A 27,538-nucleotide genomic window follows, 5' to 3' on the forward strand; every position below is an offset into this window, starting at 1 on the left:
AATAAAAGGGGGCCTAAAATTGACCCCTGAGGAACTCCAGAGGTAAGCCTAAGAAAGTCAGATCTACAGTTATTAACCGATACAGATTGAAATCGATCAGTCAGATATGATTCAATCCAGGTCACAGCATTTTGAGAAAAGTTAAATTTTAAGAGCTTGTTAAGAAGAACAGAATGATTTACTGTATCAAATGCTTTTCTAAGGTCCAAAAACACCGCCCCTACAACTCCACCCTTATCGAGAAAATATTTAATTTTTTCAATAAAGAGGCATGTAGCCATTTCAGTGGAATACTTAGATCTAAAGCCAAACTGCATGGGATGAAGAGAGGGGGAGCTGTTGTTTAAATAATGGACAATCTGCTTTGCCACCCATTTTTCTGCTAATTTAGAAATGACTGGTAGAATACTTATTGGACGGTAGTTAATTAGAGAATTTGATTCACCAGATTTAAAGATGGGGGTGACAATAGCAGATTTCCAGGCCTTTGGAAAGCAGTGCGATGAGATTGAGAGATTAATGATTGAGGCAATAGGAGCGGCAAGAGCTGGGCCGAGATCTTTAAGCATGTTCGGGTCCATTCCAAAAACATCCTTTGCTCTAGATGACTTAAGTGATTGGATTAAATTAATAACTTTAGTTTCAGTAATATTTGTAATGGTAAACGACTGCGTTTCAGACAGTGTGCGGTATTCTCTCCTTTGTTTAACTGTAAACTTATCTGAAATTTCTGACACAGACTCAATAAAGTAATTGTTAAAGGCATCAGCCATCAATTGAGGCTTTGTCAAAATAATTCCATTTAAGTTAATTTGCCCTGGTTTTGATTTATTTTTGTTTTGGGATTCACCCAAAAGTTTTTTAATATAGTTCCAGGTTATTTTAGAATTCCCTCTCGCACTATTCAAGACGGTAATAAAGAAGTCAGCTTTAGATTTTCTTATTTCTTTCACTACCCTATTTCTCAATGAAATAAATTGATGTCTGCTGTGTCCTAATTTATTTGCCAACTTCAAAGAGTGATCTCGTTCTTTCATTAGTTGTAGAATAGATGTATTTAGCCAAGGAATGCTGTTCTTTTTAGCTTTTAGTTTAATTGACCTTGTAAATCGTTTAATAATTTCTTGTATTTTGTTGGCCATATTAGAACAATCCATATCTAAATTTTTGCCAGTGAGCAGTTCATCCCAATTTACTTCATTTATTGAGTCTTGGAAATTTTGTTGTTCCTGTCTTGGTATCCCATAAAATTCAGTACCAGCCAAGGGTTTAAAACGTCTTTTGTTTAATTTTCTTGTGACCATTATAAGATTGTGATCAGACATTCCTGTAAGCATATTGTATGACTTCAATATCCTTTCTGGCATATTAGTGAAAGCTAAATCAATCTGAGTGCTGGTTGAGTTTGTAATTCTTGTAGGGCCATTAATTACCTGAGTCATGTCCATATCATCCATAACCTTTTTCAAATTTTTCCTAAGTTTATTAACTTCCCAATTAACATTTAAGTCGCCCATTATTATTACCTCTTTTGCAAGGTTAAGTTGTTTTAAAAGGCCTTTCAGCTTTTCGAAAAATTCCACACTTGAAGAAGGAGGCCTATAGATAACTACAAGAGTAAAGGACATTTGTTGTGACAAGGTAACAGTTAATGCAACATATTCTAATCCAATCTCATCTGAAACATGTATCTCATTACAATTAAACGTATTCTTGGCATAAATCAGAACACCTCCTCCCTTAGAACCCTGTCTATCTTTTCGGAAAATGTTGTATCCAGGTACAGATAGTATTGCTGAAGGCGAATATTCACAAAGCCAAGTCTCAGATAAGCAAAGAAAATCAATATTAGAGTCAGTAAGAAGATGGTGGACCTGGTCACTTTTCGATAGAATACTTCGTATATTTAAGTGTGCACAAAGAATGCCCTTTGGCTTATGTGTTGAGTCCCATATTAATTTAGAGTTATTAACAGTTTGAAGCACCCTAAGCTTTCGATGTTTTAATATTGCAGGATTTGGCAGCCTTCTGTTTCTTTTATTGGCAATGTTTGCAGGCAGCTTTACACTGCTTTCTTCCACAAATGGAGACCCAGCTAGAGGTGAAGGCCCAGCTAGCATAGGTAAGGACCCAGCTAGCACAGATGAAGGCCCAGCTTGCATAGATGAAGATCCAGCTAGCATAGGTGAAGGCCCAGCTGACATAGATGAAGGCCCACTTGGCATAGGTGAAGACCCAGCTGACATAGGTGAAAGCCCAGCTGGCATAGATGAAGGTCCAACTGGCATAGGTAAAGGTCCAACTGACGTAGATGAAGGTCCAACTGGCATAAGTGAAGGCCCAGTTAGCATAAGTGAAGGCCCAGCTAGCACAGATGAAGGCCCAACTGGCAGTGATGGAAATCCAGATAACAGTGGTGCAAGCAGTGGAAGTCTACCAGCTAACATGAGTGAAGGCCCAGTTGTTAGTAGTGGGGGTAAAGTCCCAACAGGCATAAGTGGAATCCCAGCTAGCAATGATGTTGACCCAGGTAGCATTGGTCTTGGTCCAGCTAGCAATGGTGTTGGTCCAGCCATTAATGGTGAAGGCCCAGCTAACACTGATGACCCTGCTGGCAGTGGTAAAGGCCCAGGTAACAAAAATGGAAACCCAGCTAGCAGTGGAGATGGCCCAGGCAGTAGAGACAAAGTCCCAGGTAGCATTGACATTGGTTGATCTAACAGTGTTGTTAGCCCGGCTGCATGAGATGAAGGCCCCATTAGCAGGGATGTTGGCCCAGCTAGTGGAGGTGCAAACCCAGCTGGCACTGGCCCAGGATTTAGTTCAACATCACCAGCCAAAAGAAGAATCAGCAAGAGATTAAACATACCCAAGAGAGGTTTGCCACTCACAGCCTTTTCCTGCTCACCTGGGGGCGGCCTAGCATGTCCATAGTCCAGTACCTGTGTGAATAACATGTGCTGACTCCATCTTGCTGGATAAAAGATTAAATTGTCCCTTTTTCTTGGGCAAGTTGAACTTAACAGAAGATAGAGGGTTATCCAAACAACAGAAGAATACTTTGATAGCACAATCCAAGATCCACTATGCTTTTGGCTTGACTTTTTAATCAAACACTCAGGACTGGCCCAACTGTGTGTCTGTTCCTTGGCAGCCATCTTGCCATGGCATTTGCTACATCCCATAGATGCTAAAGTACACTGCACTGATCTGTACATGTGGGATATGCATGTGCATGTGGATGTGCTTTCTGTCAGAGTTGCCTATTGGTTGGCACATGCAATTATTGCTCACCATGTTCGTTTTTTTGTATATCGCTATATGCCATAACTTATGGCAATCCTGGTGTCCCACGTTTTTCGGACACTGATAAATTGCACTTGTAAACTGTTTTAACTGGAAATCAAAAATATAAATAAAAGGTTGATTAAAAAGTCAACAAATGTTCATGAAAGCAGTGCCAGGGTAAAAACCTCCTTTGGCACCATAAATATACTTTCCGTGAATCGTTTAAAAAAAAAAAGGACCCCAAGGAATGTTGTTTTGACACAACTAATGTTTCGTCAGTGCTTGATTTACTCAGATCTTTCATGATGCTTTACTGCCTGAAGCAAAAGCCACATTCAGAATCAACTCTAGACCTTTTGTTAGCGTTTTTATGCATTTTGCAACGCAGTGAGTGATTGCTATGGTCATGACTGAGACAGGAACTGCACAAGAGGTGATGTAAGTGTGTGAAGTGTGTGTACGTGCGCACAGATATACACTACGTCACCACAATCCAGACATCACAGACACTCAATCACACAATCACAATCATATTCCTCTTGTCATATCAAAGCATCAGTTCATATTCCTTCCTAACAGACTGTATTTTCTGAAGCTCTGATAGCTGCCTGTACTGACTATTTGAACTGCATTAGAAATAGGAAAAAAGCATTACATTACAGGGCAACCTGAGTTATTCTGCTTTTCACATTATGAACACAGATTGCAGACTCACAGGCACTGCTCATTCTACACGTCAAAAAAAAAGAAAAAAAAACCTTCCCAATCATGAAAGTGCAGGTTTCCTGCCACGAAAGGACGTAATATTCATGACACATCCACTCAAGGAGCGCACACTGGACAGAAGTCCAGTTTCAAAATGTATTTTCCACATTTACTCCCCATCCAAACTCATTCAACATCTTCCCCAGCTGCAGTTGGGGCTTTATTGTCTTATCTTGACATCTGTCCTACTGTTTAGACATAAGTAGCAACATCTGGCGCAAAATACACGTAAAAGAGTTGCAGACTTGCAGGGCTGGTTTCCCAGATAGAGCTTAAACTACACAGCATTCAGAATGGAGATTCTCCATTGAAAGAAAAAATAATGTACAGGATGAATCCCTGTCTGGAAACTAATCCCTAGTTTTTGTAACATTTTCAGGTTTCTAAACAAATTAAATGAATGTTGGGTAGACTGACTGTTATACAGTGCTGTAATAAAGAATTAAGAAATGTTTCCAGGAGTGCAACCAGGGAATAACCACCTTTAATGTCATACATATAACTATTAATAACTATCAATTAATAGTTATTAATGCTAAAAAAATGTTTTGACACGTCTGATATTTTGACAATGGTCGGTTTACTTCAGTTTTTCATGAGGTATTACTGGCTGCAGCAAAAGCCACATCTAGAATCCAACGCTAGACCTTTTCTTAGTTATTTTATGCTGTTTTACAATGTAATCAATGAGATGGGAAGTTATACATAAGAAGTTGATGTCTTGTCTTGTCCAAATTGAAAGAAAAAAATTTACAGGATGAATCTCTGTCTGGTAAACTGATCCCTATGTTTTATTAAGTTGTAAGGTGTCTGTGTAATTATAATATTTTAAACTAAAACAGTTAAATGAATGTTGGGTAGGCTGACTGTTATACAGTGCTGTAATAAAGAGTTAAGAAATGTTTGCAGGAGCACAACCAGGAAATAACCACCTTTTAGTGTCATAAATATACAATCAGTCAGTAAACATATTTAATGTAAAAACAGAACGAAACACAGTTCCAACTCATCCCAAATCACCCATCTCAGTTGGGTTTAGTCGAGGGCAGGCCAAACACCTTTTTTTCTTATTTACTACACAATTCCACGTGTCCATTAACTATTTTCATGTCTTTAATATTAATCTACAATGTAGAAAATAAATTAAAAAAGGGAAATAAATAAAGAAAAAGGTCCAAAAGAATGTCCAGACTTCTAAACACTTACATACATACATAGTATATAGTAAATCAAAATGTTCAAAAGATCAAGCCAAATATCTATGCGATGCTTAAATTAGGAATGGATCTCATCTTTAATGTTGTGCACAATACCAGCAGGTATATGTATTATTTATGGTCTGCAGTATGTTATCTATATTCTATGTATATCCAAGGCCAGGATTTTTAAGGCCTCCTTAAAAATCAATTAGATATCTTATCTCATATCTAGGATTCATAACCTGATTTCCACGAATAGAAACAATTTAATTCAATTTAATTTAATGTAAATCTAAGAAATTGATTTGCTTTGCTTTGCTACACCATTGCCTGTAAAACACCCACACATTCCTGATCAGGTTGGCTTTTTGCAAGTCTAAATGTAATGCATTCTAATGCTTGGCGATAAAAATATAAACCCAGTCAAATATCCAGATCCATGTGGACTGGTCTTAGAAACTATTTACACCCAGTAATTGATTTTAAGCCTAAGGGCTTGTATGAGGATACACATTTTGCACAAGTTGCACAGTTGTTACCAAATAATTCATAGTGATTACTCATTCATAAGCCTGTATTACTGTTGAACTGAAAAAAAAAGCCTAGTGTAGGTCTAAGGCTTAGGTAATGATTGACATCTACAGATTATTTGTAATGTTTAAAAATGAGTGTCTCTCTTGTTTTAACATTATTTCCTGCACTACAGGGTGAACCTGGTTTCCTCGGACCTCAGGGTGAACCGGGCCTTCCGGGACTGCCAGGAACAAAGGTGAATAAAGCAGGAGACTATGCAACATTTGTCACGTCAATATTTGGCTATTTGTTTGTAACAATTATTTTGAATGGCATGAATAAATGAGTTTTTGATCATGTTCTATGGTTAATAAATATTTTAATTTAATATGTAATTTGAGAACCAAATGTAGCAATATTAGTATTACAATCTTAATCAATCTTAATCCATCTTAATGTGTTTGAGATCATCAGTTATAAAGTTGTGAAGAGGAAGAGTTGGTATACAGTAAATAACCCTATTTGAGTAGTAAGTATCCTCAAGAGCAGTTGCTAAAACCGTCAAAAATATTATGATGGAACTGGCACTCATCAGAACCACCCCAGGAAAGGAAGACCAAGAGTTACCTCTGTTAAATTAGAGTTACCAGCCTCAAAAACCAAAAGTTATCATAACCCCAGATAAGAGCCCCTAAATGCTTTACAGAGTATTTTGATACTTTTAAGTTACTACATGATTCCTTATGTGTTCCTTTATAGTCTGGAATTACTTTGGTATTAATTTACAATGTAGGGGGGAAATAAATAAATAAAAACATTGAATGATAGAAAGTGTGTCCAAGCTTTTGACTGGTAAAACTGACAGAGGTGATTTTTGAATGAATAAAATCCTATTCATTGATTAAAAATTCAGTTTAGATCTAAATATGTTCTTAAACAACAAATCGCTCACTACAAAACGATGACCCAACTTTAGTAGTCTATTAACAATCTGTTGTTTTGTACAGTAATAAATACATTTACTTTGTTCTTTTGCTGCTTTAATCGGTTTCTTTGTTTGGCATAACATACTCTCTATACAGAAATCGTATATAAATGAAAGCATAGGATATTAGATCCACTCCCAGTCCCAGCAGACCAAGCTTGTTCAATATGGAGTCTTCAATATGGGTCTTACATTTAGAGCCAAATATTAAAAAATGCCGCATGGGATGATCAATCACTGGATCGTGACTTTTTTTGAGTTTTTGTGCACGTGCCAACAGATTTTGTAACATAGAATGTTTTGCATTAAGAAGAGGAGATATGAGGAAGGTCAGGGTTTTTAGAAGAGTAAGAAAGGCCTGCAACAGAACCCTATATATGCACACAAACCTGATATTACTGAAGTGCAGAACGCCAGTCACATGGATCCATACTGACCCCTAGTGCTGTTTCTGAGAAGCACACACCAGAAACAAGCCAGCAACTTCTGCTGCTTCTGCTGCCACAGGACATGGCAGAATCATGTTCTGACTAAAGTGACTAACACTAACTCTACATACAACTTCTGAGCTATACTAACATTTATTAACTGGGTCAGTCTTTATTGTTTGTTTTAACCCTGCCGGATTCACGTAGTGCTCAAACACAATGCCCTAACATCTCTTTAGGTCATCATCAGATATGATCTTAATTAAGTTGCAGTAAGAAACATTTTTCTGACATGCATATACAGCTCTGGAAAAAAATTAGAGACCACTTAAAAATGGAAAACCTCAAGAGGAAGATGGAGATAACAAGCCATCAAACTAAGCTGAACTGCTTGAATGTTTGCACCAGGAGTAAAGGCATAAAGTTATACAAAAGCAGTGTGTAAGAATGGTGGAGGAGAACATGCCAAGATGCATGAAGGCTGTGATAAAAAAAACAGGGTTATTTCACCAAATATTGATTTCTAAACTCTTAAAACTTTATGATTATGAGCTCATTTTCTTTGCATTATTGCATTGCATTATGCTCTGCATCTTATCATATTTTGTTATTTCAGTCATTTCTCATTTTCTGCAAATAAATGCTCTAAATGACAATATTTTAATAAGGAATTTGGGAGAATTGTTGTCTGCAGTTTATAGAATAAAAAATAAAAAATGTTAATTTTACTCAAACATATACCTACAAATAGCAAAATAAGAGAAACTGATGCAGAAACTGAAGTGGTCTCTTAATTGTTTTCAGAGCTGTGTATGATTGTGTTTTCTTGTGTCTCTTGTCTCTTCTATATTAAAATTTAAATAATTTCAGTAAATAATGATAACTAGTATGGCAGGCTCTGATAAATAAATCATAATCATTTAAAACCAAAAAAAAAATTATATATATTTTTTTTCACAGGGAGAGCGAGGAGAGTCTGGGCCAGCAGGAAAGGGTGAGCGTGGAGACATTGGACCAGCTGGACAGAAGGTGAGCTTTGTTGCTTGTGTGAGAATGAAGCTACAAATGTCAATTGAAAGACAATGAAAAGTGTCATTGAGGAACTTTCCTACTCAGTGGGATAAAGTGGGCTTTTGTCTCTCTCTACTCGAAGCATCAACCTGGCACAATTTGATAGACACGTCAAAGTTAAGAGCCAAAATCACTCAAGAAGTGCACAAAGAAAAAATGGTCCAAACATGGTTCCAACTGGCTTATTTAGATTGACCAAATGAGCTGGCCAGACCTTAGAAAGGAAATGACTGGCTTTAAATGAGATTAAAGTTCTTTGGTTCTGTTGATTTTTTTTTTCTGCTGATCTTTTCAAACAGCAGTGTGGAATGAATTATTTTGGTATAGTGAGCTGGCCCTACAGGTGGTTTCTTCATCAGTCTGACTAAAGTGGTCTGACATGGCCCAAAAAGAATGTCCCTTGCTTACAAGACATCCCAAAGGAAATCTGGACCTTCCCACCTGTGAGAAGAAGTTCTAGTTTAAATAATCAAGCTAGAATTGTGATTATACACTAAAATATACCTGGAGTGCAAACAGAATATCATGCATATATATGGTATATACAGTATTGTGCAAATGTTTTAGACACCTGTGGGAATTTCAGTAAAGAAAAAGCTTCTTATTTTAAAGTAGCTAAGTGTTTATTTGCTCAGTTAAACACTAACTTAGCATTACAATAAATACAAACAGCAAATTTACAAAAAACAGCACTGCTTTCCTTGAAATATCTCCTAATCTCTCCTCATCTGGGTTTAATAGAGTTATTTCTAGGTCTCATCATATCAACACCTGGTTTGGTAAATTGGTAAATTTCGTAAATCAGGTGAGCTGCTGACGGAACTGGACATATACACATATATGCTGGCTGAGAGCATCCAGAAGAGATCTGGAACTACACTTTGTTCTTCAGCGTGGCCGGAAATAACATACTTTACGTTAAAAATGAGAATTCCTTGTTGCGTTTTACTGTATTTGTTTATTTGCATCTGTTTAAATCATATGTGGTTCTTTTTTCAGGTAGAAACACTCATATTGCTGAGATAAATGGATTAGTGTAATTTGCTTTGGTGCCTAAAACTTTTGCACAGCAATGTACATATGGATTAATACTTTATAATCATTTTAATCATTTTAATATGTCCTAAAATATTCAAGCTTCATTACAAAATCCATTTATGTCTTTTTGCTGCAAAATAGGATTTGGATTTGTGTAGCTGTTTTTTTTTTATTTTTTATAATTATCATTTCAAAGATGTGTAATAGAGATGGTTGTTTACTCTTCTTATCACCACTAGGGAGCACAGGGGGAATCTGGAACACCAGGCCTCAAAGGATCCAAGGTTAGTGAGAGAGCTTCTGTTTTCTTGTTAATTAATCTGTAATTATGTTAATTAGACTGTAACCCTTTCTAGTCTCATACATCATAGCTGTGTGTGGTTAGTTATAAATCCTAAAATACTATACATTACTGTGCATGGGTCCACAAATTTCAATAATAATTTTCGTTCATCTGCTTTGTAACTGGATATATTAGTTTTTATTACTACTTTAAATACAACTCCAAAAAATAAGAGACCACTCAAAAATTATGAGTTTCTTTGATTTTACCTAATTGAAAACCTCTGGAATATAATCAAGTGGAAGATGGATGATCACAAGCCATCATACCAAGCTGAACTGCTTTAGTTTTTGCACCAGGAGTGGCATAAATTTATCCAAAAGCAGTGTGTAAGACTGATGAAGGAGAACATGCCAAGATGCATTTAAACTGTGATTAAAAAACAGGGTTATTCCACCAAATATTGCTTTCTGAACTTGAAATTGTTATTAATATGAACTTTTTTTTCTTTGCATTATTTGAGGTCTGAAAGCTCTGCATCTTTTTTGCTATTACAGCCATTTCTCATTTTCTGCAAATAAATGCTCTAAATGGCAAAATATTTATTTGGAATTTGGGAGAAATGTTGTCTGTAGTTTATAGAATAAAACAACAATGTTCATTTTCTCAAACATAAACCTATAAATAGCAAAATCAGATAAACTGATACAGAAACTGTGGTGGTCTCCTAATTCTTTCCAGAGCTGTATATATATATATATATATATATATATATATATTTCACAATTCTGTTCTGTCTTCTGCATTGCTGTAACATTGCCAGTTTCCCCGCTGTGTGCTTAATAAAGGCTTACAATCTTATTTTATCTTAATTTAACTACAGGGGGATTCAGGAGATAAAGGAGATGTTGGCCTCATGGGGCCAAGAGTGAGTATCGGACATTAGATCTTTATCATGCAGTAATGCAGTACATAGAGATTTTTTTTGGTTTAATAACAGGTTGTCATTATTAAATCACAAATCCAGCAAAAACATCAACTTATATCTTGTCTATTTTTCACTGATATCATTGATACTGAAAAATGCATTACTTCTATGTTTAATTACAACAAAATCACAGGGCCCACCAGGAGATAAAGGTGACCAGGGCACAACAGAAATCATTGACTACAATGGAAACATCCAGGAAGCTCTTCAGGTCAGAACATCTACAATTTTATCTGTTTTCATTACACAAATTATTGAATTCATAATTAGTATAAGTATTCTGCATACAATAGGTGAAAAATCCTCCTGCCTGCAAAATGACCTGCAGTTGTTTTTTGTCAAATTAATGAGGAAATATCTCAAGATAATTATTTCAGTATCCTAATAAAAATAATAATTTCTATGGACAATGTGCCTATTTTTTTTTTTTATTTAATGAAAGAAAGAAGTGTTTTTTTAGCCATTTTATAAAAAAATCTGTTATTTTTTTCATGATTTTGGAGGCTATGTAGTTTTAGGTACCTGAGAAGATTATATTTAAAAGGCCCTTTAATAGGTCAGATAACATTTTATATGCTTAGATTGACATCAATATTAGAACTTATTGTAAACTTTTTGGTATGGGTTAATTTTATACCATGAAAACTTACCAAGATATGCCAGTTATATATTGCTGTATATTTCTGTGTTTCTGTTTATTTATTGATTGATTTGCAATATTTTAGCATGGGAAGCAGGTTTTAGAAGCATCAATAGCTTCATCAATACTGATCGGTAGTGCACAGCAGAGGACAGGCCACTGTTCACATGGTATCTGCATGTTGGCGGCACTTCTCCTTCCAGCAGGGAGGACAGTCAGTAAGCATGCTGACACCGGAAGGTTCAGTGCATAACTAGTAATCTTATCTCTCGCTTTCTTCTGCCTCCTGCCTGCCTGCAGAAGATAACCACTATTACAGTGACGGTAATAAATCTCAGTCTTGTCTGTGTTACCTGCTGTTCTTTGCCCTGCATGGACCTAATCCCTTTCCTGTGAATGTGCTCTCCACTGCTAATCCTGCACTCTCTGAATGTCGCCTCAGAGCGAGGGACTGCTGCATATTCTAACTTTTGACATTTATTCTACCTGAGAAAGTGCAAAGTAGCCTCCCACCTATTAAAGGTCCTTGTGTACATTGGATTAGAGGCGAGACTAACATTTCTGAAGCAAAGAAAGCTTTCCTCGAAGGATTTTGTAACATCAGAGCCAGGCATTGCCTAATGCTGGTGAGAGGATCAAGGATACATGGGCCCCATTCTTTATAACTGACTTGAATTAAACCATTAAACCCTAGTTTAATTATTCGGTTTTGCTTTAGCATAGCTTTCGAATAGTGCTGGGCGGTATACTGGTTTATTCAGTATATCGAGTGGGGAACTAGAGCCAGTATGCATTTCTCTCATACCGCCATACCACTAGAGGGTGCTGAGGAGCACCGCAAGGAACAGCACCGCCAAAGAAGAGAGTCAAACACTGGTGTAGCTCTGACCTGCAGAGAAATCAGAACAAACCTCCTGCTGCTGTTTCTACTGTATGAGTGTTTTTATTCCAGTAAAGTAGAGCAGTAACTATGGCCCTTTTAAGTATATTAATACTGTAGCTTCAGAAATTATCTGAATAGATTTTTTGACTGAAGAAAGAAGGGAATTGTGGCTTAGTTTAATACTGTAATGCTAATATTGCTAATATTAAACTTGTGTCTTACTTGTGCAATAGAGCTTTTGAGAAATATGTCGTTGAATACTTAAACATTGAGTATTTTATGTCCATTTATAGTGTTTATGGAACTATTTAAAATATTTTTAATATTTTGTAAAAGAAAGTTGTGTTAAAGTTGTCGGTGTATCTATTGTTTACATTCTTTAGCTGTTTTTCTCTTAATAAAGTCTGGTTTCTTCATATATTGTTTAATTTTGTGTGACAAAGTAAACCCCATACTAATCAAAGCCTTAATTTAAAGCCTTAATGTTTTATATTCTACACACTACTAACAGTACAGTAACTCACAAACCTATATTAAAGCCTAGTCATGCAAAAAATAAAAAAAATATATTTTTTAAATACTGTGATATACTGTGAAACCGTCAAAATCTTGAAATAATACTGTGATATGCATTTTTGGCCCAGCACTACTTTCAGAGCTTCACAGGGTTCAATTTTAAGGCGTATAAGACTGACTATGAAGAGATATCAAGAAGTGTGAAATTACAAAGTATTTCTGGGACAGAGACGCTACCCTGGTCTTGCAGAAGCAGTTTTCTGTGCTTAACTACAGCTGTTAATACTGCTTGTCCCCCTAGAAAGTAGCACAGATATGATACAGATGAGAAATATGACGATAATTTCCCAAGACCATACTTTTTGGACTATAAGGCGCACTATCAGTGAATAGTCTATTTTCAGTCTATTTTCATACATAATAAAAAAAACAAACAAACTAATCAAAGCAGATTGTCTCAGCTTTCAATTCAAGTGACAGTGGCGGTGCTTTTCCTTGGCACATAAACCACATTAAATCGGTCCAAGGTCAGTAAGCACAACCAGAATTCGTTTATAAATAGCACTGTCGATTTTTGAGGTTTTTAAATTTACCAAATAGTCTGAAAAATAAGGTGTGTCTAAGTTAGTAATTCCTGAAAGTGCACATTGAATAACCCATTGAAACCCAGGCTTTTTGTTCATTTTCTATTGAGAATTATTTGGCAACCATTTGCTTTGTGGAGTCCAACAGGGTTCTATTTTAGGGCCTATGAAGCTGATGCTAAATATGATAGTTATATTTGTACTTATGAAAGTAAAGAGCTGAAGTTTGGACATTCAGACGTGTTGAAAGGGGTTAAACTCCTTGGACCGAGCTATAACTGTATGCAGAGAGCATGCCAATGGTCCCTGATGGCAGTCTGATGCTCTAATCACCTGCACCATCAGAGTAGAAACATCAAGCATAGTGGCTAGAGGGGTGGCATTAAATTAGCAAAAAAAATCTGACATAGCAGAAGTTTATTTTCTGCGATACATATCGCAATGTTTTTAAAAATACAAGAATCTTCACCAGATTTCCAGAAGTCAATCCAACATGTCAAAGTATTATCACTGCATTGGTGTGCAGAAACATTATGGAAAATTAGATTTCCATTAAAGTTCCAGTAAAGATTTTCCTTTTGAATCAAGCAGCAAAAAAGTTATAACGTAATTCAGTTTACCTTACCTACCATAGCATATCCTGCGATGTGACCACTGAGCTTGGCCACATTGCTGTAACAATACTGTAACAATATATTGTGCAGCCCTACTGAGATAGAGATTTCGGAAATGCCAGGTATAAATGCTATATTTCTAGTTGTCCATTATAATAAGATCACTTGAGACAAGTGTTAATACCAGATATAAGCAAGGCCTTAGATTGCACAGTGAAGCACACACAGTTCCTGACTGAAAAAGGACATCTATTGAAAGAACTGTCTTGTCCTGTCAGCCTGGCATTTCCACTTAAGTGGAAGTGGATATGAAGAACTTGTTAGCAGTGCTTCTGTGCTGTGGTGAGTCTGTTATGTTCACATATCAAGCTCTTTGTTACCAAGCTTCAATAGTTCAGGAACTAGGAACAGCTGTCGAAGTCACTTCCACCGTTGTGTGTGAGAATGTACGATCTTTGGTAGGCAAATGGGAAAATATGAGCCTGCAGCTGCATTTCTGTCCAGGGAGCTAAAGGCACACTTTTAGGATTTTATCCCTTATTAAAATAGACATGCTGATTTTCTCCTGATCCGTCATGGTGGCTCTACTGATGACACAAAGGAGAGCAGCTGCAGATGGGACTGATTGAGACACAATGCGATGATGAACTTTACAGTTATTTGCAGTTATATGTTTGACTAAATCTTGATTTTGAAATTGGAAAAAGTGAGCATAATGGACAGGAAATGTAGCTTGGGAGAGCATATCACGAATACACTACACCTTCAGCCAAAGATTTACTGGAAATATATTACAAGAAGATTTTACACTGAAAAGCCAAAAGCCCACGTGTGTTAGTTGTGTAATATGAATTATCGTAGTTCGAGAAAGACCTGTGAGTGCGTGACAGATCATTGGGACATTTCTATTGTCACATGTGTACTGGGAATTTGTCATAGAGGGCATTACCACCCACAGTGGACAGTGCAGTTCATGTTATGATTTATGATTATGACCAGTGACATCTGGCTAAAATTGCTCATGCTAGATTGTGTTCGAATCACATTCAAAACAAGAAATCCTGTACACGTACCCATAGTGGAGTTAAGCTTTTCTATGAATACAAAAAAATTATCCCATGTTTTATTAAATTTCTTAGCAGAGCTATTAATTGAACACCTAATTTTTAACAACTTGACAAAGTTAAGAGACTCTTTTATCCACAAGGATTTCCATCTAATTAGTATTAATCGTCTGGCCAGCAAAGAAACAAAAGAAACCAAATCCATCTCCAAAACAGAGAGTTTACTGGGCTTTTCCCAAATAAGGCTGTCAGTGGAGTAGGTTCAATGTTTTTTTCCCAGTTATATCTGAGAGTGATTTAAACATTTCTGTCTAGTAGGATTGAAGAGACGGGCACGACCAACATATTCCTAAACTGATAGAATTTTTACTGTTGTATTGTATTGTTTTTCTTGTTCTTATTTATATATAATTTCAAAATCAATGTGTGTTTTAGTTTTCATACAGTTTTCTTACTTTTACATTAGCTTTAATGTGTGAATTAATGTGAATTAAATATATACTTTTCTTATTCATAAATCAATTAAAAAAAAGATATAGCCTGATCATTTTAAAGGGCTATTGACCTCGTTCTCTAAAGCAGCTAGTTTGAACCTGCATTGTGAATATATAATCTAATGTAAACTTTTGGATGTCGCTGGTCAAATGACATAAATGCTTTTTCACTGAAAATAAAGAAAGAAATCTTCAACAGAAAGGATGTAGGTGTATGCTGAATGTTCTACTTGATGTGAAAAAACAAAGGCTAGCCTTGGTGTGCATTGCAAATAAATAACAAAATATACCATACTGTGCCTGTGAAATGTTTGCTATGAAGTATGAAGTATGTTTTATTGTATTAAGGTCAATATTGTGCCTAAATGTTCAAAGAACTCATTATCTTCCTGTCACAGTTATTGCACTAAAGTACAGTTCAGCATTTTGAGAAATATACATGCTTAAATTTTCAATATTCAGTTACTTCTTAAATTTACAATCATAGACTTCCCAAGTCTCCCGCATATCAACAAAGGCTCAATGATCTCCCAGAATCTAGATAGAGTGGCTGAACACAAACTCGCACACAAGCGACACAGATTTTTTTACCCAATCACGTGTGGGAAAGGGAGGGAGAGGGAGAGAAAGGCGCTTCCTTTGTGTGCATATTCATAAAGCGCATACAAAACAGAGAGGGTTCTGATCGGCCTGTTCTCTGCAAAGTGTCGGTAAGTCAGCCAATCAGTTTTTAGTGTGGGCAGGCAGTGTTTTTTTCCCTGCTGGACGGGATGCATTCAGGAGCTTCATGACTCCCATCAGAACTCATTCCACATCTGGCTACTCTAAAGTAAAAGTAAAAAACAAGTCTCGCCTGCTGTACAGTTTATAATAGTGATTTTACCATTGCCCATTGGGGATTAAAGGATTGTAAAATGCATGTTGAGGTGAGTTAAGCGACTTTGTAGCTAATCAGTTAATATGTTTACAATGATCAAAATGCCCATTTCTACTACAGTATTGGTGGTTGTAAATTACCAAAATATGGTTATCAACCTTGCTGAAGGTTAATGATTACCTGTTTAAAAGAAAATAGCAAACTCACTTGTTTACATGGCTACAGCCACTGTTTGTGTGCTGTTACGTATACCTGTGTTGCAACCCTTTGGAGATTTGGAGGCCACAACCCACACTGCACAGTTCAACAAGAACATACTAACTGAACCTCTGCTTACATCAGCTGCCAGTGCCTAAACATACTGATCATGTTATGAGTTACTACAGAAAATATTATCTTTAATGGTCCTTTTTTTCACAAAATGACATTACATGAAGATAATTACTAAAATACTTACTAAATCAAAACCTGGTTATGATAAAGCAGCTACAAAGAATGGGGCCCTGGCATTATAGTTTCTGAATGTGATGAACAGGGCATTAACCATACTAAGTTGCAGTATGTGTATCACACTTCTTTTAAAGTTGGAAATAATATCATGTCACTAATTAACTGTATTCCAGTCTCAGTGGAAGATGTTGTGAAGCATGCTTTAAAGTTAAGTGGTTATTCCATTTGTTGGAATAATTATTTAACCAAGTCAAAGACAAAAACTATGTTTTTGTGCTGTTATGTGTCTTGACTGTGATTGAGATGTGTGAGATCTTTGCAAAAAAAATTCTGGAACATGTATACTGTCATTGTTCTTATATTTCTTTTTCCATTTGTTTACTTAGGGTCCCCCTGGACCTCCTGGACCACTCGGACCACAGGGCATCAAGGTATTATCAATGTTTAGTTCAGATTTAATCAAAAAGCTTTTTTTACAGCTCAGATGGCACAATGTCCATTAATCCACTGAAATTAGGCCTGTCACAATAATGTCTTGCAATTCTTTTTTTTTTTCTTTATTTTGAATATCATCTATTCAACAGCAGTTTTTTTTACATGTTACAGCATTGTGGATAACATTACTATGTGATTCAACATTTACAGCCCTATCGTACACCCTGAGCAATGAATGTAGCGCCAACAGAAATGTTGATTAAGATGTATTTTACATCTTACACCTGCAGCATTTAAATAGCGACAGAGCTTATGAATATATCTGCGCAGATGGTCTGGAAGTGAGGTGTGTTCAGGTACATTTCTGACATTTTGCTATCTTGGCAATGGAAAACACAGGTGCGCTACTGACTAAATACAACCTAAACAACAGTCAACAGTCAGGTGTTCATTGCTATACTGGCAACACAGGTGCACCCTGCATTCAAAGCATTTACACACCCGGTTTTTACATACACACACACAGTGCGCAATCAGAAACAGAAGCACTGCGCCGCTAAAATACCAATCCACCAAAGTCAGAGCGCATCTGGCTTTTAAATTGAATGGCAAGTGTACAATAAGTCAATAGCATATTTATTGTGACAGGCCCAATTACAACAAATTATCTCAACAACATTATGGGAAGTTTAAAACAAAAATACAGCTTATATACTTTAAGTTAAGACAAAAACATGAATATAAAGGCCCAGTTTCTAATCACATAAACATTTATACATCATTTATAATCAAACTGATCTACTTTTCAATGTATTCTTTAAATTATTTTAAGGGTGATCAAGGTCCTCCAGGTCTTCCAGGCCTTGATGGAGAAAGGGTAGGAAATATATATTTACATTCACTGCTTTTCCTTTTTTCAGAGTATATTGCACTATTGTATGATAAGCTCCCATAACATATAATAATACTGTGTACTACACACTGTTCCCAGGGTTACAAAGGTTCAAAAGGAGACATGGGCATGCCTGGTATATCTGGAGATAAAGGAGCCATAGGATTGCCTGGACTACCAGTAAGAAATAATCAATATGGCACAATATATCACATTTGTTTATCAGTTCTTATATTGTTGTTTTCTATAGTACAATGCCATTACACTGGTCTAAAGGTCTATTGAGTTCACTGAGGTCATTTTGTGTTGATGTTTGTATAGGGTGCCAATGGTTTAAAGGGAGATAAAGGTGATGCGGGCCTACCTGGACCTCAAGGACCATCAGTAAGTACCACAAACACATGAAAGTGTAAAGTCAAGAGACATAACGACATCTGATATTATTATGTATGTTCAGATTGTAGGATCCCCTGGAGCACCTGGGCCACATGGCCCCCCTGGTCCAATGGTGAGCTTAATTTGTTACATTGTCACAAAAAACACTCATATCTATGTATATACACATTATATATAATTATATATCGGTATATCAACTTATATTAAAGTAAAAAAAGATAGAACTGCTTTTATTAGACAAACTTAGGAGAGATATTACCAGTTAATTATCAGTAGTTTATTCTGTGGCTGCTTGCCAACATAAACTGCAGCAGCAAGCATTATAAAAGTCAGTTTCTGAGAATGTACAGATTAGATAACAAACTGGCCGGTTTCCCATGAACACGTTGAGCAGCCACACGTTTCCTAACTCTCTGCTCTCAGAAGCAGGTGCAATAAGGGTCTATTTTGGTGCTGGGAAGCTGGATTCCAGCACAGTTTGGTGCCTTGCACAAACACACCTGATTCAACTCTGTTAGTTGGCAGGTTTACTGAGTGCATTTGTGCGTTTGCACATTACAGTCAGCTTTATGAAGTATAGTCATCTGGAATGGCTTTCAGTTAACAGCTGTGCTGAACTTTTCAAGAGTTAATGATTTGAATTTCTCGCCCTATTAATGTGTTTGAGAGCATCAGTTGTAAAGTTATGAAGAGATAGAGTTGGTGTACAGTGAATAGCCCTATTTAAGAAATGTTCTAATTCATATTATGTCAATAACTTCCTTAACTAAGTAAATAAATAAAATACTTTAACCCTACTTCAACCCTTTCTGTGTCATTTACAATGGACATCATGTTGTTTTCTTTTCTTTTTCAACAAGTTTTGTTGCAAAGAACACTAATTGAGACCTGTTGTCAATCAGAATATATCATAGACCAGTCATTTAAATAGTTGCTTAGCCACGCCCACTGCACTCAGCAACTCAGACATTAGGGCATCTCAGCACTACAGAACAAATGAGTGTACAAATACAAATGAATACAAGCTCGTTTTTTCTCATTCTTTGTGATTTAAAACACTTTTTATCATGTTTAGAAATACGAATGTTGGTTAATCGGATTCATTTTAATATAGACTTAATATAAGGATACAGCCTTCATATATTTTTCCATAACTGGAACATAATCCAGGTCTGCAAAGGTTAAAAATGAAGGACAATCAGATCAAAAACTTTAAAGTATCCCCAAGTGCAGTCACAAAAACCTTCAATAATGTTATGATGAAACTGGCTCTCATCAGGACCGGCCCAGAAAAGGAAGCCAAGGGATATCTCTGTTGCACTGGATAAGTTTATTAGAGTTACCAGCCTTAGAAACCTCAAGCTAACAGCATCCCAGATAAGAGTCACCTAAATGCTCTGCAGCATATTTTTGTTTAACTTTTAAGATTTCATAATGTGTTCTTTCATAGTCTGGATGATTTTAGTATTCATTCACTGTCATCACCTCCAAAAACACAAACCAAAAAGTGTTATGAATAAAATGTGATCTTATAGCCCACTCACAGTAATTTTATTTATTTATTTATTTTGAAATTCTAGCAGCTACATGTTCATAACCACGTACAGTATACTAGCAATAGGCTACAGTATATAATGACTTGTGATGACTTTGTGCCTCTTCGTGTCGTTTAACACCTGAGGTATACCACAAACTTGAAATACCCAAGGTATCTGTGGCTTTCACAAAGAAACAAAACACCTCTATTTGCATCTCGAAAAAATATGAAAACTCCTTTTCCACAGTATATGATGAAATATGTAACTACATGTCAATTCATACAGGATTATTATAACCTAAGCTTATTTCTATGGCTCAATAATACATAGAATCCTAAATGTATATTCATATTGTGCCTTTTAGGGCCCACATGGATTTCCTGGACCAAAGGTAAGTGCTATAGTTATGTAGTGTTTCAAATCCCATAAGGAAACCATGTTCTCTAACCCAATTAAGAATCAATTAATACTGTTAGTGTTTCATTTACAAACAAAATTATCTTTCCCTGCATAATCCTGGGAAACCGCAAGCCCTTACTTACATTACTACAATGCAATCCATAACAGTGCTATCACAGTAGAAATAATGACCCCGCCCCCCTAAACTAACCACCGCTGCTCCTCTGCATTTAGGGGGAGCCAGGTTTGCATGGTGTAAAAGGCGTGAGAGGGGAGCCAGGCCACAAGGGTGATCGAGGACCCATGGGCCTCCCTGTAAGTAGCCTAAATCACAGCCATGCATCTTGGATCTCAGAGGTCAGATCTAACCCCTGCCTCCTTTTAACATCTCCAAGTTCCTTCTTCCATTTCCTGCCCAGTTCATCTCATCTTTTTCAAACTAACTTTAAATACAGTGCTCCGATTTTGCAAGACTTTTGGCAATTAAGCTTTACTTCTTTAGTTTTGCACTGGAGCCAGTGCCCTGGGTGCCACCACCACCACAATAAAAAGTAAAACTCTGAACAATTTAGCTCTAACTACTGAGCCACCGCTGCTCATTGTTACATTACATTTTCTACTCCATCTTACTATGGGCTTCCAATATGGAGACATGAGGAAAATACAGTTCTGGAAAAAATTAAGAGATATTGCTATTTATAGGTATATGTTTGAGTAAAATGAACAATGTTGTTTTATTCTATAAGCTACAGGCATTTCGCCCAAATTCCAAATAAAATATTGTCATTTAGAGCATTTATTTCCAGAAAATGAGAAATGGCTGAAATAACGAAAAAAGATCCAGAGCTTTTAGACCTCAAATAATGCAAAGAAAACAAGTTCGTATTCAAAAAGTTCAGAAATTAGCATGTTGGCAAGTTTTCCTCCACCAGTCTTACACGTTGCTTTTGGATAACTTTATGCCACTCCTGGTGCAATAATTCAAGCAGTTCAGCTTAGTTTTATGGCTTGTGATCATCCATCTTCCTCTTGATTATATTCCAGAAGTTTTCAATTTAGTAAAATCAAAGAAATTCATCATTTTAAGTAGTCTCTTATTTTTTGCCAGAGCTGTAGACACATTTTTACCTGACTGTAATGAAGATGGATAAATTTAGGAAAATGCTAAAATTTAGAAAATTGATTGAAACAAAACATGGGTGCTGTAAGGTACTCATAACAAAACAGACTAACACGCAGGCATTAACAAGACAGGGGGAGATTATACACAACATGCACATGAGCAATGAGCATATGGATGGAGCATATGAATAACGATGGGTGGAGCTTGAATTCCACCAGTTCACATCAAGCAACCAGCTAAAACATATACAACAAATATATTAATGAAATTCAGATGAGTTCAGAGTTTTATCATCCAAATCACTTCTAATGTACTCTCTAAAGTATTCTTATAAATAATAATATTTTATACACTCTTTTAAATAGCCAAATAACAACGCTGCCCAATGAAAAGCAAGTATATCCAAAACAGCAACTTTACAGGAGAGGGATAAAACCTTCTTAACTTTTAATGGAAGTCAATGTAAAAAGAGTTCATTTCATTTTTTTTTTCGTTGTAGAGATTTTGTATTGGGCAATTCATCAAGAAATGTTGACACAGTGTAAGGGAGAGTTTATGTGTTTAACTTATGTAGTAAACTAAAATGGACATTTTTGGAAGTTTTTTTTTTTTTTTTTGGACAGCGACTATAAGCAAGTCTATATAAGATGAGCTATTCAGCAAAACTTTTCTAAAAAGTAGTAAGTATCTCTAGTGCAAAGCTAAATAACCAAATTTAGGACATGTAAAATAAAGGAATGCATTTGGAGTAAGGGAGAAATAGTGACTAAATCAAAAACCTTAAAGCTCACCTTCCGCGAAAATCCGATTTTTCTTGTTTTTTGTGGAATACAGTAGGTCTCTCCGAGTTGAATGTGTACACCTGCACATTAAACTGTTTTGCAGCCCCCATTGTCTGCAGGAGCTAAGCAAAGAAATCCCCCCTCCCCCCCTCCGAAAAACGGGTGAATTTTGAATTATCTTTCTGCCTACGTAGGCAGAAACTCACAGACCAGCCCACCTCGGCTCGAGAAACTCCCAGAGGCGGAGCTGAAGCGACGCAACATCACCGCTCATCAGTTAGGAGGTGGGAGGCAGTGAGCGGCAGAGTGGTGGAGGGGCGTCGCAGTGCTCCTAGCCAATCAGAGGAGAGATATTTGCATGCTGTTTGCATGTATGAATATTCATGAGCAAAGCTGGAATCCGGTCATTTTGGACACACCCCTAAAACAGTCCATTAAAAAAGAGCTATACAGAGACACCTGAGCACTTTTTTTTTTACAAAAACGGCTCACATGTCATTCATTCATACTAGAGACCACAACTAGACATTTTAAAATGAAAGAAAAAACGACGGAAGGTGACCTTTAATCGTTATATTGTTGCTGTCCCTTAAAACTTTGCATCTTCAAAACTTTATAAGAGAAAGCAAAAACCTTCTTAGCCTTTAATGGAAGTCAGTCTATATAAAAAGCATTTCTGTTGGATCATTGATTATGACAATTTGGACACAGTGTAAAAAACAACTGCCAGAAATATAATATGTCAAAAAGTCACGAAATAAATGAACAGTATAAAGGAAAAGCGATGATATGTACCCTTAATCTTCTCTCTTGCCATCCACGCTGCCTGTTCTCCTGTCCCTGTCCACTTTTTATACACTGGTCTTCTTTCTTTTCTGACTCTGTGTTAACAAGTCAGTTGGCAATTTTTTATCCGTCTCACTGTGGTCATCATGTACTAATCCCCCTCTTCATGTCACTCATACCTCCATAAACGAACAGGGAGCATCTGGCTTGGACGGCAAGCCGGGATTAAGGGTGAGTCTGTCTCACATGAACGAGCTTCATCCCCCAGCCAACAACTCTCCATAGCTTTAAGAAAAGCCAATGTGGCCCTTAAAAAATGGCCTGAGAAACAGTGTATTTTAGTGGGGGACATCAGAAATAGTATAGTTCCAGTGCATTTTTCCAAGGTCAATCCAGATCCCTGTCTGTCTGCCAATGAGTGTGAAATTAACCTAGAATTAACACTCACTCATACATTAACATATTGCCATTCATCATTATCATTGTGTTCCTTTGTGTTTGACGTTGACGATGTATGCATGAGTGTGGTCCTTTGTCCCTTGATTGCCATATGCAAATACCAAGCTAAAACTCCAGCTTTGGAGTTTTAAGGCCTATAGAATAAAGTGTTGCTGAGTGTTTGGATATTTTCTAGTCAGTGGACTGGGCAGATGTTTTCACTGACTGTGGATTAGAGTTAGTTAGTAAGATGGTGGTTAATTAATACAGTGATATCTGTACTTTCTGTTTATAGGGGATGGATGGACCAATTGGTGCTTCTGGCCCTGCAGGTCCTAAAGGAGACAGAGTAAGTCTGTTTGTGCCACCACCATCATCAGTGATTCTCTATAAACACAATTATAAAAAGTACAAGAACAACACCCTGTTACCAAGGAGAGTCATTTAAAACTCTAATAAATAGACACAAACGTTTGTGTCTATTTATCAGAGTTTTACATGATGGAATAGAATTGTACATTGTCTTTAATTAAAGGTTAAGAAAGTTATTTTTTTCAACTGCAAATTTGTATTTTGGTAAGCAGATGTATAAAAGTACTAGAGACCCAGACTTGAGCAAAAGTTCAAGTGCTCTATTAAAAAGTGACTTGAGTAGAAGGTGAAGTATTCTTTAAGCTCTGTTTGTACTTAAGTATTGCAAGTGGTTTATTCCAAAATTTACTATTCAAGTACGGAAAGTAGTCAAAAGTTTGAGTATCATATAGCAGGCTGGCAGCACAGTGAAAGGCAGAACAGGAGCAGCTTGGTCTTCTTATAAGATCAGCTTGATCACTTAATTCACTGAATGATGAGCAGCTTCATCAAACCCAGTGCAGAGCATCTACCGCTCTGGCTTAATACTATAATAATACTCCAGTAGATACAGATACAGCATTTTAGTAATTAAGTACAGTAATGAAGAAGTTCTACTTTATTACTATACTTATAACCTTATTAATATACATATATCCTTATTAATATATATATATATCCTTATTACTATACATATATCTCAGCCAGTATGTTTCCAATAAAAAAGTCCAGTTGCAGTTTTTCCATATTTTTTAATGACATTTATTGTGTGAGGGTGGATATGGTTACATTAAGTAGTTAAATATGCTGTATTTATGTTATTTTGCTCATGTGTCTTGATTTTAATTTTTTTATATTGAAATATTAAAATAGCATTGGTACAAACAGATTTGTTGCAAACAGATATTAATGTTGTATATATTAATGTGGTAATTTGGTTAAGACTACTGTATTTTTTGCACTACAAGGCACACTTCCTTTAATCCTTTAATTTTTCGAAAAATCTTCAGTGTGCCTTATGTATGGTTGTAAGGAGCAGTGAATCCACTCCACTGAAGTACAGCGTTATACAGGAGTTTCAGTTTAGCTCTCCAGCAGTATTAGCATTACCCACTACCCACGCTAAGCGCTAGCTCATTCACTGTTCAGAGGTGAGAATTACCAATGTGTAGCCTGCGTGTTTACCGAGTTAAAACAAGATACGTTAGCTGATATCGCCCTGGCTTACCGGAACACTCAGGGTTCCTCAGTGTAGCACAATCAGGCGGCATTAGCCGCTAACCACGACTAGTGCTAGCGGTTAGCTGCAAAGGCTACCCAGCCTTAGTGGAAGTCTGGAAATCTAAGCTTACTGTAAATAAACAGAAGCCCTTTACTCACCCAAATAAACAGTTTTCTGTGTTGAGTAACATTCAGCACTTGTTTGACTTTTAAATATTTTTTAAGAATTACAATTTTGTTTACTTAACTTAGCTTAGCTTACCCAGCAGCTAGACCTGCTAAATTAGAAGGAAAACATGGTGACACCCCTGTTTCTTACTAATGTTGCATAATGTGCTTTATAATCCAGTGTGCCTTATGTATGAAAATAGACCAGAAAATAGACATTTATTGAAAGTACGTCTTATAATCCGGTGCACCTTATAGTGCGAAAAATACGGTAATGTTAAATCAATCTCTGTTTCACAGGGTGAGAAAGGTTCTGCTGGTGAGCCTGGGCCAAGAGGACCCTACGGACTTCCTGTAAGTGTATAAATATTATTCAATAAATCAAGACTCCTGCTGTTAAAAGAAGCATGACTCCTCTACATTATAAAATAAAATGGAGCAGGTTGCATAAAGAGAAATGCTTTGATGGATTTTAATTCCGGTTATTTTACCTTCAGGGTGCTGCTGGAACACCAGGCCTGGATGTGAGTAGACATAAAAGACAGCAAGTCCGCCTTACTGTTGAGAAGTGTTTTACTGTGCCTTGAGTCTCTGCTTGTGTTTTGTATCAGCACTTTACTTGTCACTGAAGTTATGCAGCCCTCAGTAGTTAGCTCTCTAGGCATGTGTAATTATATGAAGTTGTATTTTGCAGGGGTTACCAGGCTTAAGGGGAGAGAAAGGCGACGTGGGGGAAAGAGGAGAAAAGGTGACCATGCCATAGGGAACCTTTCAAACTACCTCTTAACTAGGCTATCTGATGTCAATGGACCAGGGAAGCTTAATTACAGGACCCTATATTGGCCAAAAATGTGTATATTCATTTAGCATACATTCTACATTATTGTTTTACAGTCTCAATTTTAAGATATTAAAAACATTTAAAAGCTTAATCCAGTACAAATACAATACATCATTGTAACACACCTCATTACACATCATTCAGTATTTTGTTTATCACTTCATTTTATCACTCCATAACCATTCGATCCAGTTTGTGAAACAAAAAAAGACAAAAATTCACACATTTGATTTTGATCTTTAGAGATATTTCAGAGTCTGTTGTTTCAGATATAGTCCATTGACAGCAGGCAGTTGCTGCTGAATAATGAATCTGCATTTTTGCAGCTTCTCCTCTCATGCATGCTGCTCATTTCATTGCTGAACTAGCTGTAGCTCAGACTCTAATCATCTGGCTAAAACTCTGGACAACTTTACACATTTTTAGGATGTCATGGAATGTGTCAGTCCTCAGTTATATAACATGTAGCTTCTCATTATAATTTCCAATCACATGGACTAATTCACATTAATCTGTTTGGTCCTGCATGTTTCCTTTCAATCAGTCTAATTTACCAACATATTGTATTATAGAACTTGTATTATATGTTACTACATGTTAATTTTGAGATTTTTTATATATGTATATTTAAAGCTGATCGAAACAATTAACATTAACATGATTAAACATGATTGACTGTCATGATCTGGTTATTAAAGTAACCTTCATTTCACTCAAATCAGATTCCATGACACAATGTGTAGAGAAGGCCATCTTTAGATTACTGCTGCTTGTGTGTAATCCTGCAGTATGCCGCCTGGTTTTTATGTTTATGTTTTTCCCTTCATTTTCAGGAAAACTGTATCCCTTCCTTTTCTTAGAGATAATTACACACAGTGATCTAAACATCTATGACATTGTGTCATCAAAGAAATATTCAAATGGCCTTCACAGTCTCCAGATGAATATAAGCCATAAATCAGTAGTCAATGTCCATACTCATCTTTACCTCATTACGTTTTCTCATTTAGGACAAAACAAATAGAGTCCAGTATCATTACTGTCCCATTCACTATAAATAGGAATATAAAGCAAATTACAATCTCTTGCAGTAGTGGTTTATTTAATATTTAGCTTTAGGTTGGTTAGAATTCTGCATATTGCAGCTTGGCATCAGCAGCCAGAGTCTGAGAGAGCACAATTTGCTTTGCTCTCTCTCTCTCTCTCACCACATCACTTTTAGTGTGATGTTGATCAACACAGACATCTGTTAGCTGATGTATCAGAGCTGGGTCACTGCGCTTTCCTCTGTGTGATCTGGCAACCCAGTGATGCTGCATCAGCGGCAGTTAAAAAAAAAAGGCCAGGGTCTGGCTTTATATGTGTCAAGAGTCCATATGAAAGGGAATAGGGTAGTTGGCCTTACAGAATGGAAGGATAGTTGGCGGAAAAGGGATATGAAAAGAAAAAATAAATATATATATGTAGGTTTAGATGAGATACCCCAAC

At 36.5% G+C, this 27,538-nt stretch overlaps 2 protein-coding genes across 4 annotated transcripts in view; both read left to right on the top strand.

The window, feature by feature from the left end:
• The window catches only part of LOC103039012 (collagen alpha-1(XXV) chain), a 318,678-nt gene that overhangs the window by 281,675 nt on the left and 9,465 nt on the right, over window positions 1-27,538 (top strand). Inside the window, exons 18-35 of the mRNA XM_022678290.2 lie at window positions 5,959-6,021; window positions 8,139-8,207; window positions 9,527-9,571; window positions 10,454-10,498; window positions 10,692-10,769; window positions 11,499-11,522; window positions 17,067-17,111; window positions 17,948-17,992; window positions 18,107-18,187; window positions 18,329-18,391; window positions 18,465-18,515; window positions 20,306-20,332; window positions 20,575-20,655; window positions 23,227-23,262; window positions 23,765-23,818; window positions 25,510-25,563; window positions 25,707-25,733; window positions 25,904-25,957. Coding sequence (XP_022534011.2) covers window positions 5,959-6,021; window positions 8,139-8,207; window positions 9,527-9,571; window positions 10,454-10,498; window positions 10,692-10,769; window positions 11,499-11,522; window positions 17,067-17,111; window positions 17,948-17,992; window positions 18,107-18,187; window positions 18,329-18,391; window positions 18,465-18,515; window positions 20,306-20,332; window positions 20,575-20,655; window positions 23,227-23,262; window positions 23,765-23,818; window positions 25,510-25,563; window positions 25,707-25,733; window positions 25,904-25,957 — 942 coding nt within the window. The remainder of the gene's footprint in view (window positions 1-5,958; window positions 6,022-8,138; window positions 8,208-9,526; window positions 9,572-10,453; window positions 10,499-10,691; window positions 10,770-11,498; window positions 11,523-17,066; window positions 17,112-17,947; window positions 17,993-18,106; window positions 18,188-18,328; window positions 18,392-18,464; window positions 18,516-20,305; window positions 20,333-20,574; window positions 20,656-23,226; window positions 23,263-23,764; window positions 23,819-25,509; window positions 25,564-25,706; window positions 25,734-25,903; window positions 25,958-27,538) is intronic.
• Window positions 1-27,538, top strand: part of rpl34 (ribosomal protein L34) — a 220,970-nt gene that overhangs the window by 34,658 nt on the left and 158,774 nt on the right. The window lies entirely within an intron of this gene.

The sequence above is a fragment of the Astyanax mexicanus genome, chromosome 8, assembly GCF_023375975.1.
Source record: "Astyanax mexicanus isolate ESR-SI-001 chromosome 8, AstMex3_surface, whole genome shotgun sequence".
NCBI classification, from domain to species: domain Eukaryota; kingdom Metazoa; phylum Chordata; class Actinopteri; order Characiformes; family Acestrorhamphidae; genus Astyanax; species Astyanax mexicanus.